The sequence below is a fragment of the Sarcophilus harrisii genome, chromosome 3 (assembly GCF_902635505.1).
Source record: "Sarcophilus harrisii chromosome 3, mSarHar1.11, whole genome shotgun sequence".
NCBI classification, from domain to species: Eukaryota; Metazoa; Chordata; class Mammalia; order Dasyuromorphia; family Dasyuridae; genus Sarcophilus; species Sarcophilus harrisii.
In genome coordinates, this window is record NC_045428.1 from 536259021 (window position 1) to 536272260 (window position 13240).

The window sequence follows — 13240 nt, forward strand, 5'->3', positions numbered from 1 at the left end:
AAAAGTCACCCACAATAACTCTCACAGACAAACTTCTTTGAACCCCCAAATTATATTTTCTAACCTGATTAAACATCTTTGAAATGAAGGTTAATCTATTTTTTGAGAAATTTTAAAATGCAAAACTGCCTTGTCTTACAAGAAAAAGTGAGTGATATTCCAAGAGGTTTACTACTCTATGTTCAATTAAAACTTATTCATAATAGTGGATATGTTATTTCTCCCAGATCAGAGACAAGAGTTTTGTTGGGGCCTCAAAATCTGACCAGTACTATGGAGGTAATGAAATCAGGTCAAAGTAAATATAAGGAACAGCTTCAAGACAGACTGAAATTAGTCAGTTATATTAGAACTATCTCATTGTAGGGCAGCTAAGTGGCACATCTCAAGTCTGATTTCAGATATTTACTAGTTGTATGACCTGGACAAGTCACTTAACTCCAATTACCTCCTAAAAAATAAAAACAAAAAGTCACTTTAAGAACTATCTCATTATATTCTACCCAAAATTGTGGGCAAGATAAGTGTAGACAAAATATGTCAGGGTTTGCAAATAGGTCAAATGTAGGGAGAAGATCAATTATATTGTCCTCTCAGCCCAAACCTGGTGATAGTCAAGAAATTACATATCTGAGTCTCTACTTGTGCTTGGAGACATTCTCCTTTTTTTTGAGGAAGAGGATGATCACTTGGTCACGAATCTGCTTTGTCTTGACACCATAGACTAGTGGATTGACTGCAGGAGGCACAAGGAGATATATAGTGGCAAAGATGATGTGAAGGGATGGGGGCACTCTCTTACCAATGCGGTGAGTGAGAAAACTAAATAATGAAGGTAAGTAGGTGATGAGGATAGTGCAGATATGGGCAGCACAAGTGCCTAATGCCTTAGAGCGGGCATCCTTGGAGGAAAGTCGGAAGACAGCCTGAAGGATCTTGACATAGGACACAGAAATAAGTACAATGTCCATAATTATGACTGAGAGGGCCACAAAGATACCGTAGCTACGGTTTATGTAAGTGTTGGTGCAGGCAAGCTTCACCACAGCCATGTGTTCACAATAGGCATGTTGTATAACATTCTGAGTACAATATTTCAACCGTTTAATGAGTAATGGGCATGGCAAAACCATAATGGCCCCTCGGGCCACACTTACCAGCCCTAGCCTGATGACCAAAGGAGTGGTCAGGATAGTAGCATAATGCAGGGGATGGCAAATGGCAACATAACGGTCAAAGGCCATAGCTACCAAAATAGCTGATTCAATGATGGAAAAGGTGTGGATTAAGTACATTTGGGCCAGGCAGACATCAAATCCAATGACATGAGCATCCAGCCAAAATATGTCAAGCATCCTGGGGGCTGTGGTTGAGGCAATGGCTATATCATCAAAGGCCAGCATACAAAGAAAAAAGAACATGGGCTGATGAAGGCTGGATTCTTCTCTTATCACAAGCACAATGAGACCATTCCCCATGAGGGTCAGCACATACAGAAGGCAAACAGGGATGCTCAACCAACAGTGGAAGACTTCTAGACCAGGAATACCAACCAAGAAAAAGGATGAGAAGCTGGAGATAGAGGCATTTACCACCATGGTGGTACCCTTAAGACTGAGCTATGACTCACAGTGAACCCATCCTGAAAAATAGGGACAGAAATGTCAAATGACAATGAACTAATCAAAAGGTCTAAAATTATTAACTTTCTCAGATTATTCTTCCCAGTGAGAAATAATTCTAGTTTTCCTATCCGCAGATATATACAACTCTCCCTCTGAGGACTTCAGCCCAACTGTAGTGATAATAACAGCTCCCATTTTTCAATGACCTTTTTCTTTTCTTTTCCTTTTCAAAGATAAGTCTCTCTGTAATTCCCTGGGAAATGGATAGGATAGGACTCACCTTTTGTGTTTAAGAAATAAATACAGAAAGGACAAGTGATTGTTTTAAAACTATTAAATGACTAGCAAATGTATGATTAGGAGTAGGATTATTGACTTCTAGAGCAGAGTTCTTTTTCCATTCATCATACCTTGATCTCAAATATGTTCTCTCTTAAATGAGAACATTTTAAAATAATAAAATGATGAAAATTATAACAATAACTTACATTAAAGTGATTTATAAACTTCATTTCATTTGATTCTCACCAACACACACAATGAGGTAAATATTGTAGGCATTGAGCAAACTAAAACTCAGAAATGTTAAAGGAATATATTGAAACACCCAGTAAATTTTGGATGTGGGATTAAAATTGAGATCTCTCTTGACTTTGAATTCACTATTCTACTATATCATACTCATGGCCTCTAAACCCATAAGTGTCCCCATTTACAGTTTGATGCTGAGAAATTATGAAGTATTTTGTAGAAGTCTAAAGTCCTGACCTTAATCTGTCCTCATTGAGTAACTTTAAGTCACTTGTCCTTTTGGCATTTTTCTCCACAATAAAAATGAGAAATCTCAAATTCTGATCTATCAGTTCCATCATGTTTTCTCTCTATCCTAAAGTAGTTCCATGTATGTTCATGTTAGTTTGTCTCTCTCTAATGAAAATCCTTAGGATATAGTTTCCTTATTTAAAAATCATGTTTTCCTCTCTTAGTCATCTTTTCTATCTCTCTCCTTCCATATAGGATAAGGAATATTGTGAAATCCAGGTTAGCTCCCTGGAGGTCTCAGAATCAGCTGGAGTCAGATTAAGCAAAAGTTCTTGGTCTTTAGGGGAAAAGTGAAGGGATCAACAAATGCTACACGCTCTCCACTGGCCTCCCTTCTCCTCGTCCTCCTCCAAAGTGACTCTGGCTTGTCTCACTCCACCCCTTGAATCCCTTCTACAATTATTTGTATACACCAAAAGATCAAGCCAGCATGGTATAGTGAGACAAGTCATTTTTCAAGCATATGCTAATGAATATTGTCCAATAGATAATTAGCCTTAAGTGCTCGGTTGTCTGATTCCAGTGCACCTATTCAGAGTGTCAGCCATTTACAAAATATGACTTGTCTTGTCAACAAAACAATCACTAATAGCCTTAACTTCCATAGCCCTAGACTCTTCTCTGATTCCAAGATGGACAGTCTCCTTCTTTCTCCCCTCGAGCCTGGAATCCTCAGGTTTCTGGCCAAAACAGAAATAATGAGAGCCTAAATAATGACCAAGTGAGACTTTAACTGGGAGCTATATCTTGTCACTTAATTCAGATATCTCTGGAGGAGAGAGTGAAGCTGGTGACTTTGCACAGCCCTTCCTCACTGAAATCCAATTCACTTGCTACTCATGATATCTTTAAGAACAAAAGAAAAACAAAAGACCTATTGTTTAAGACTCAACTAAAATTCCATATTCTCAGCCACGTCTTCCAGAATTATTCTCAATCCTTAACCAACTGCCAAATGGAAGAATCCCCTTTCTTTGAAATTCTATTTACCTTTTCTATCTGAGGACACATCCTATTATATATTTTTTCAGTGTCTGTGTATCTTTTTCTTTTCTCAACCTGAGGGAATGTTCTTTGAAAACAGGGACTATATCTTTTGCACCATTGTTTCCCCTGTGATTCTGATACTCAGGAAATATTAATAAATGATTTAATTGTGTCCCTATTCTTCTCCAAATTAATCATCCTAAATTGCATCAACTATTGTCCATATGGTAAAGCTATCAGCCCTCTAGCTTTCGAATTTACTTGTGTGTTACCTAGTTTATCAAAGTCTCTCATAAAGTTTGACAACTGGAACTGTACCCAGAGTTCCAGATAAAAGCTGAAAGAGAAAGAGAAAAGCAGAACTATATATTCCTCTCTCTGGACATAATACAATTACTGCAACCCTTTAGAAGTGATTTGTTGTTGTAATTTTTCAGTCATATTCAGCTCTTCATGATCCCATTTGGGGCTTTCTTGATTGAAATACTATAGTAGTTTGCCATTTCCTTCTCTAGTTCATTTTACAGATGAAGAAACTGAGGCAAAAAAGGCCTGGATGACAATTAACGAGTGTCCAAGGCCAAATTTGAATTCAGGAAGATGAATCTTTCTGCCTTCAGACCAGACACTCTATCTTGCTTATCACCTAGCTGGAACATTAAAAATGATACCATGTTGCTTACAAACTTTATGTGAAATTAAAACCGGAGTTCTTTTTGTGAATTTCTTTCAAGCCAGATAAACACAATCTTGTAATTTTTCTTGGACTGGATCCTGATTTTTTTTTTACTGAAGGAACCTGGTGAAACTACACCCTCCACCAATACAAATACTCACCAGTCTTGGATAAATACCAGGAGCACCAAGATTTTAATTGACTTCCCTAGAGTTACATACAGTTGGTATGTATCAGAGATCATTCTTAAATCCAGATCTTCCAGATTTTTGAACAGTTTTATCCATTACAGGCATGCCCTCTTTTATTGCATTTCACATTATTGAGCATCACAGCATTATGGACTTTACCAGTTGAAGTTTTGTGGCAACCCAACATCAAACAAGTTCCACCTTTTCAAAAGTATGTGCTCACATTGTGACTCTGTGTGACATTTTGGTCATTCTCACAATATTTCAAATTTTTCATTATTATATCTGTTATAATGATCAGTGATCTTTAAATTGCAGTTGTTTTGGGGATGTCACACAAGCACCCATATGAGACAGAGAACTGAATCAACAATACATGTTATATGGTCATTTTATTCTTTATCCCTCTCTTCAGACTTCTCTATTCCTGAGAAATAACAACAATGAAATTAGGCCAATAAATTACCCTACAATTTCCTTTTAAGTGTTCAAATGAAAGGAAGAATCAATCTATGTGGCATACTTCATTGTTGTCTTATTTTTAAAATTGCCACAGCTACCCCACCTTAAGTAGCTACCACCCTGATCAGCTAGCAGCTATCACTAAGGAAAGACCCTCCATTGTCAAAAAAAGTTACAACTTGCTGAAGGTTTAGGTGATAGCTTTTTAGTAATAAAGTCCTTTAAAATAAATACATAATATGATATATATATATATATTATATCTCAAATTATTATATGTCATATTATATAACAACATAAAATATATATCATATATATTTTCTATGTGTGTTTATATATATATATATATATATATATATATATTTCACTTAATATATGACAATATAGTATAACTTATTGGAAATCAAATAGATATACATAAACTGGAAAATAAAAATTCCTATGACTTGCTTTATAGTGATGGTCTCGAACCTAACCTGAATATTTTGAAATATGTCTATACTCTACTTGGTCTCTTTTACATTTAAAAATTCATTTATATATACAATTATTGTTTTCAAATAAATTATCAAAGCAAATTGTTAGAATTTTGATGTTGCAGATTTCTTCAATTCTGAACTTCTCTATCATGTAATTTCCTCTCTATGTGTTTTTGCTAGTGCCATTCTCATAATAGGAAAATAAACTTTTTCCTCTCTCTATCCCCTCATACTTCAAAGTCAAGTAAAATTCTACCTAGTCTATAAAGCCTTCCTTGACCATTCCTATCCCCATAAGTGAACTCTCTCCTTGTTTTGAAATTCTCATGCATTTACATAATCTGGACAATTTACTTGACAAGCGTTCTCATGTTACCAGGAACATCTCTCCTCTTGTTTGGGATTCTATAAAACTAATGGATTATATAGCTGATGGCATTTTATGTTTTATCTCCCTACCAGAATTTTATTTCTTAAGGGTAATTCATTCATAACTCATTCATCTCAGGAGTTCCAATACTCTGCCTTTTGCAGAGTTTGTTACAGAATAAGATATGATGGCTATCCCAGACATTTTCTAATTAGCACATGAAATTGGCCACAATCCTTTCCTATACCTTGTCCTCTTAAATATCATTTATCTGTGTTCTGATTATATTCTTTTCCCAAAACACAGGCACACAGGCACACATATGTACATACACAAACACATATACATTAGACAGGACGGAAATATTGCACTATCTCTAGATATTCTCTTTTAGAGAAAATGTATTTTGTGCAGTTAGTTGAACAGTGGATAGACTGCAGGACTCAGAGAAAGGAAAACCTAACATCAAATCTAGCCTCTTGTGTTTACAAGCAGTGTATCCCTGGCAAATCGTTTAATCTCTATCTACCTTAGTTGCAAGATCTAAAAATGGGAATAGTTATAGCACTTATCTCACAAAGTTATTGTAAGGATAAAATGAGATTTGCACTTATGGTACTATATAAATGCTTTTTAAAATAATATCAACAACAAAATAATAATGATTTATATTATAATATAAATAATGAGCTGTGTCTGTCCCTGATGGTTGATTTCCTATAAGCACCTTACCTCAGAGTCTCTGCTGAAGTACGGAAGTCAGACACAGGTTTCATTGTGCTTAACTGTCACTCCAGCTCAAAGACCCATCTGCTGGATCTTCCTACAGGATGATCAATGCACAGCATAAACACATCTCTAAATAAATGCTGAATTCCTGAAAACAAACCTTTGACCCAGCTTTTGCTCTGGCCCCTACCTGACCCCTACACTCAGAGCATTCCTCAACCTCACTTGAGGAAAATAATGTAAATACAAGTGAAAGAGCTGTGAACTAGAGTTCAGAAATCTGAGTTCTATTGCAATGCTTCCCTAATTTTTACTATGTAAACCAAGCAAGACATGACCCTCTCTAGGTATCAGCTTTATCAATTATAAAAAGAAATGGTTGAATAAAGTAATTTCTAATGCCCTTTCTAGATCTAAAATCCTATCTAATCTGTCCAATTCTAGTCCTTGACTCGGACATTAGATTATTTCTCCAGACCAATCACTGAACACACATCCTGTGCCTTTTCTGCTGTTGGTTTCACTATATTCTCATCTGGAAATATGTAGATCCAGATAACTTTGATGTCCACTTCTTAAGTTACTCACCAAATATAATAAGAACTAATTCTTGAACAAACAAAAGGGACTTCTCCACTTGAGTTGGCTGAGATGCTTTCTTTATGATAAGGTCTGTTCCCTCAAGATATAGTTTCCAGGGCAGCAGGAAGGTTCTGAAATCTCTGGGACATTGGTTTACTCCCCATCCAAGGACTTTTGTTGGCATGTACAATCTCAGTAAAAGAAAAATAATGGAAAGTGGCAGGCAGGTATTCTAGGACTAGACTTTCTAGAGGGGCTTCATTTCTCTTCACTACCCAGATTTCAGGCAGGAAAAGTCCCTCCCTATTCTGGTCCTTCAGCTAAGGATGGCTCTTCTGTTCCTCTGACTCATACAAATGGAGCCACCCCTTTCCATTCTGAATAGTCTTCATGAGCCCATGTCTCTGGACAGGGAGCTTTGTTGATTCTACATGCTCCATGCTTAACACAGTGCTTCAAACATATTAAATAATAAATGTTAAATTGAGTTAAATTCATCAGAGGAAAATCCCAGAATTCTAGGCATATTATGATGAAGCATAAGATGAAGAAAAGAAGAGACAGAGGTTGGAATAGAGACAGAGATTTCACACTCAATCAGTCTTTTCTGGTCTCCTTTGCTGAACTTTTGTGCAGCTCATAACCACTTGTCCCCTAAGGCTCTGTCCAGGTCTCTTTCTCTTATCCTCTATACTATTTTGCTTGGCAATATCATCAACTCCCATGGGTTCAATTATAATCCCTATGCTTATAATCTTCAGATCTATTTATCCATCTCTAACTTCTCTCCTGACATCCTAGTTACATATTACCCAGTATCAAGTGAATATCTTCAGTTGAAGTTTCCCTAAATATCTCTAATTCAATATGTCCAAAACAATTCATTGTCTTTCTTCATATATCACCTCCCATCTCTAATTTTCCTTGTTACTGTCAAGGCTTGCACCATTTCCCCAGTCACACAGACTCAGAACATCGATGCTGCACTCAGTTCTGTTTCCAAGTCTTATCATGTCTACATTCATGGAATATTTTATGGATATCTCCTTCACTTTACTCATATATCCACTATTCTGAGTACAGACTCTTGTCACCTAATTTCTGGACTGTTACAGTAGATTTCTAATCAATCTCCCTTGCTTTGTGTATTTTTCTGCTCCAATCCATCTGGCATTCAGCTGTCAAACTGATCCTCCTAAAGTACAGGTCTAACGCATCATGCATTCCTTCTCTCATTCTGCAAACATCAGTTTACTACCTCTAGGATCAAATGTAAAATCATTTCTTTAGATTTTAAAATGCTTTTCAACATGGATCTTTCCTACTTTTTCAATCTTCTTACACTCTACTCTGCTCCATGTCATTTATAATATAGTGACATTATAATGCATAATGCTTTGACCTTTTCCATATTTTTCATACTGTCTTTCCACTGGCTGTCTCCCATACCTATAATGTTCTACTTATCTCTGCCTCCTGAATCCAAGATTCTTATGCAACTTAAATCCTATCTTCTTGAAAGGTCTTTCCATTCACCACTATTGGTAGCACTTCCTTCTGAGAATACTCATATGCATTTATATACTGCTGAATGTTTGTTGTTTCCATGTTTCTCTCATTAGAATATCTCTTCTTAGAAAGGACCATATTGAGTCTTAGTATAATGTTGAACAAATCAAATATTTAAAATTTTATTGACTGTGACTGACTATGATATAGTTCTGTTCAGTAGTACTAATTGAATATTGAACACTCAAGTTTCAGGTTTACATTCTAATATTCAAGTATACAACATATCATACATTCTTCAAGTCCATAGATAGTGTGATGTAGGAGAAAAGGACAGACCAAACACAAACAATCTTAGTTTCCATCTAAGATGAGACTACTTCCTAGGACCCAATCCTTTTTTCTCTAACAAAGGAATAGTCATTCACAAAATGTGGGACTTTTAATTCACATCCAGTTCAAGCCAGATAATATTCTCACTAGTTCCACTAAATCCCAATGATTTTATATGTCTCTCATTCTAGGACTTCAAACCCTGCAAATCTATTACACACTTCATCCCAAATTTCAGGAAAATATAGAAGAATATCTTTTGATGTAGAGTGGCTAGTTTCCTTTAAAGACATAAGAAGTTAGTCCTTAGAATTTAGTAAGTCAGAGTTCTGGCTAAGTCAATATTATGCTTTCTTTCACCTGAGACATAAGGCCAGTCTCTGTGAATTGTAACAGCAGCTAGATGGTACTGTGGCTAGAACACTGACTTGGAAGTCAGGAAAATAATGAATTCTAATTTGCTCAGACAACTACTAGCTGTGGATATTTGCAAGTCACTTAACTTCTATGCCTCAATTATCTCAATTATAAAATTAGTATAATAATAATATCTATCTTAGGCTCATTAAGAGAATCAAATGAATTAACATATATTAAGTTGCATACATTAAAGTACCATATAAAGGCTAACTATTATCATTGTTATTTTGTGACTGAGTTTAGGCAGAATCACAAATTGCTGCCCTGATTAAAGTAACCATGAGGGATGGGAAGGAGAAAAGTGTCTATATTTTAGCAAGTGTATCCTTAAGTATATCAGCTAGTTGGCATAATAAATAGAATGTTAGGTATGGGTCAGAAAAATTCCCTTTCTAAGTTCAGATCTGGCCTCTGGTCCTTACTAACTGTGTGACCTTGGGCAATGTCTCAGGTGCTCACCTGTAAAAAGATCTAATCCTGTAAAGATGACTGATCAGAGCAATACAAGCTTAGAATGCTTTACCACAGGTCAGACACAAATAGTCCACATGAACGTTTGAAATGGAGACATCCCTAAATTTGAGCATCTCACATTTCTTTGGAGCACTGTAGTTCTGTTTTGCTCATAGAACATAGTGCCTTGTTTGATGCAGGAATACCAAGCTGGGTGGTCCTGTACTAATTTCTCTCATGTCATGAAATTCATTCCAAAGTTTCTCAGAGAGAACTGTCCTTGTATTGCTTCTTTTGATCTCTTATGAGTGTTTCCTTGCATAAATTACCTGCAATATAGTCTTTTAGACAAATGTATTTTTGGCATTCAAATGTGACTTGCCCAACAGAATTGCACTCTCTACAGTAGAGTTTGAATGCTTGACAATTTAGTTCTAGAAAAGACCTCATTGTCTGATATCTTATCTTGCCAGATGATCTTCAGAATCTTCCAGAGACAATCTGAATAGAAGCAATTCTGTTTTCTGGCACGTATTGGTAGACTGTCTAGTTTTCATGGTATACAATGAAGTCAGCACAGCAGCTCTCTAAGGATTCAGAAGTCTAAAGCCTCTTTTCTGGTACACTTATCTTTGGAGTCTATTAAACAAAGTCATCTGCTTCATTCTCTCTTCCAGAGTCATCAAAATCTAGTACAAAACAAAGTAAAGATGAGTGGTCAGTGCCTTGAAAGGGTTAACATTGGCTTCTTTGATATCTAAGCTCTAAGTGCCTGATTCAGCTACCTGCATGATCATTGAAACAAATCTTTTCATCCACCTATTCACTTGCTTGGAGTAAATACCTTTCTAACTCACCAGAGAATATGAGACCCCTCAGTCACTCTCACCCTGATTTAGCCCATATGCTAAAATGGTTACCATAGTGTGGCTGCTGTAAATGCTTGCTACACAGCTTCTTGGAATCATAAGGGAGAATTGGTAAATCAGTGGGACATCAAGGTAGGAAAAGTCTTGAAAAGACCCTCCCAGAAGAGGTATTAATCTCTTCTGGACACTCCCTATAATTTTGGCATTTGAATTGAATCTTAAAGGAAGAGAAAACTTTGGGAGGTAAAAATAAGAAAAGAGTTTATTATTCTACGTTTGTGAGACAAGTGGTGCATAGGATTAGAGATGAAAGATGAAATGGGAGTAAAGAATAGAGAAGATTGGTTGGTATGGATTAATGAATATAGCAAGTAGATAAACAGTCTGATTTCAGAAAAACCTGAAAAAAATTACCTGAATTGATGCTAAATGGAATAGAACCAAGAGAACATTGTACACAGCAATAATGTGACTGTGATGATCAACTGTGATGGACTTTTTGCTCTTTTCAATAACGAGGTGATTCAGGCTAATTCCAATAGATTTGTAATAGAAAGCATTCTCTGCATCCAGAGAGAGAACTAAGGAGACCGAATGTGAATCACATTGTGAATACCACAGCATAATATTTTTACTTTTTTTGTTGTTAGTTTGCTTGGATTTTTTTCTTTCTATTTTTTCCCTTTTGATCTGATTTGTCTTGAACATATGTGGAAATATGTTTAGAAAAATTGTATATATTTAATTTACAATGGATTATATTCTGTCTGGGTGGGGAGAAAAGGGAGGAAATGTGGAACAAGTTTCCTAAAGACTATCTTTGCATGTATTTTGAAAAATAAAAAGTCATTATTATGAAAAATGCTTTTAAAAAGAATACAGGAAGTGGGAAAATATTCAGTGAAGAAGGAAAAGTAGGCTGGGATACGTAATAAATAATTTTAAAAGCTAAACAGAGAAGTCTGTATTTTAAGTAGAGGTGATTAGAGTCTGAACTAACTCTAGGTGTATAGAAAATGGCTGGGTGTGAAAGAGACTGTGAAAGTAGAAATGATAAGATTTGGCAGCTGACTGGATATAAGGGATGAAGGAGAGAGGAATCGAATGTAATGTCATTATTATGAGCCCAGGACATTAAAAGTAAGATGATTCCCTAAACAGAAATGAAGACATTTGAAAGGAAGGAAAATTTAAGAAGATAATGAGGTCAGTTTTAAACTTGTTTAATATAAGATATGTATGGGACATACAATTCAAGGTAACCAGTTGGCAGTTAGTTCTGGGAGATTGAGGTCAGGAGAAAGGATATCCTATCATCTCCATAGAAAGCATAGTTAAATTCATAGGAGCTCAGTGTTACCAGAGTATAGAGAGATAAGAGAAAAGACCAGGGAAAAATTTGAAAGTCACCCACTTTCAGGAATCATGTTAACCAGCAAAAGAAATTTGGAACTGGATGATACCAAGAAGTAAAGGATTAAAGGACATTTTTTTTTTTTGCCAAATTGTGCTAAATAGACTAATGAGTGACTCAATATGGTAGCTTGATAAAATTCTAGATTTGGAGAGAGAGGAGAGACTATATATATTTGTATGTGTTTTGAGTTATGAATGTGTAGACACATAGAGAGAGAGAGAGTAATTCTTCAATAAACTCACTGGAAAATACACTATGAATGTAATTGTCCATTTTTCCAAGATAATAATCCTTTTTCATGCCCTGAGGACTTCAGTTCTGATTATAGAATGCTCTATTCCTAATTCCCCAGTCTCCATCTCTCCTTTGCCCAGGATTTAGCTTAATCTCAAGAGTTCCTTACCTCCCTTCCATCCCCAGAGCCATTCTGAGCATAGGGATGCATGGGAATCAAGCTTATTAGCTTTCAGGCCAGGTGCTACCTTATATTCCTATGAACCCAAGAAAGAGAAGCTAGAGTCCATAAAAACCTCCAGGCTAGTGGGTATTGCTGGTCCAGTTTTTGCTGATCTGTCCCTGATGAGTCTTGGGGAATTGTAGTGAACAAAGTTGGGATTTAGGATTAAGAATAAATCTTGGCTCACTGATCAAGGTTAAAATCAAGGTGAAACTGAGGGAAATGCCCTTTATAAAATCTAGAATTATTTCTCTAGCTGGTTATGATTAGAAGGTTCCTATTAATGGTTTCTTCTGCTAATCTCTGACTGAGTGGAGAAAGAAGGAAAACAGGACTGTACAGGGACTCTAGGACTGCTCTAGGTGAACATGGAAGCCAATGGTGGCTAGTATATGGAATGATAAGAAATTAAAAAGCATTCAAACAGAGCAAGCTTCCATGGATTTCCAGTTCCTGCCTTGCTCTGGCCTCTTTCTTTTCAATAATTCACTTACCATGATAGGTATTTAATACCTCCACTGGCCTCCATTACCTCCAATGTCTATACCATCAAAGAAAAAGTTACTGTTTTTGATGCCTGAATTCTCTTCCACAATACCCAGTGATCCATTCCACTATCCAGAGTCTGAAAAATTTTATGGAAGTCTAAAATAAAGAATTTGATTGAAAAGATGAATAGATGCAGTTGGTGGAAAGAAAGGAGAAAAGGGAATATATACTAGGAAGAAATCCAAAACAAGTGATGATAATAATAATAACTACAGTTTATATAGCACTATCCCAGGCACTGTGTTAGGAGTATTATGATTAACCCCTCTGATGCTCACAAAAGCCCTGGAAAGTAAGTACCATCATAAAT

At 36.0% G+C, this 13240-nt stretch overlaps 1 protein-coding gene across 1 annotated transcript; it reads right to left on the minus strand.

Moving 5' to 3' along the window:
• Nucleotides 1-638: 638 nt before the first annotated feature.
• Nucleotides 639-1598, minus strand: LOC116422621 (putative olfactory receptor 52P1). Its single transcript, XM_031961495.1, has one exon. It carries the CDS (start codon nt 1596-1598, stop codon nt 639-641), a length of 960 nt encoding a protein of 319 aa, XP_031817355.1.
• Nucleotides 1599-13240: the final 11642 nt, after the last annotated feature.

Coding starts and splice junctions, on each gene's coding strand:
- LOC116422621 (XM_031961495.1), bottom strand. CDS start 1,598: ATGGTGGTAAATGCCTCTATCTCCAGCTTCTCATCCTTTTTCTTGGTT.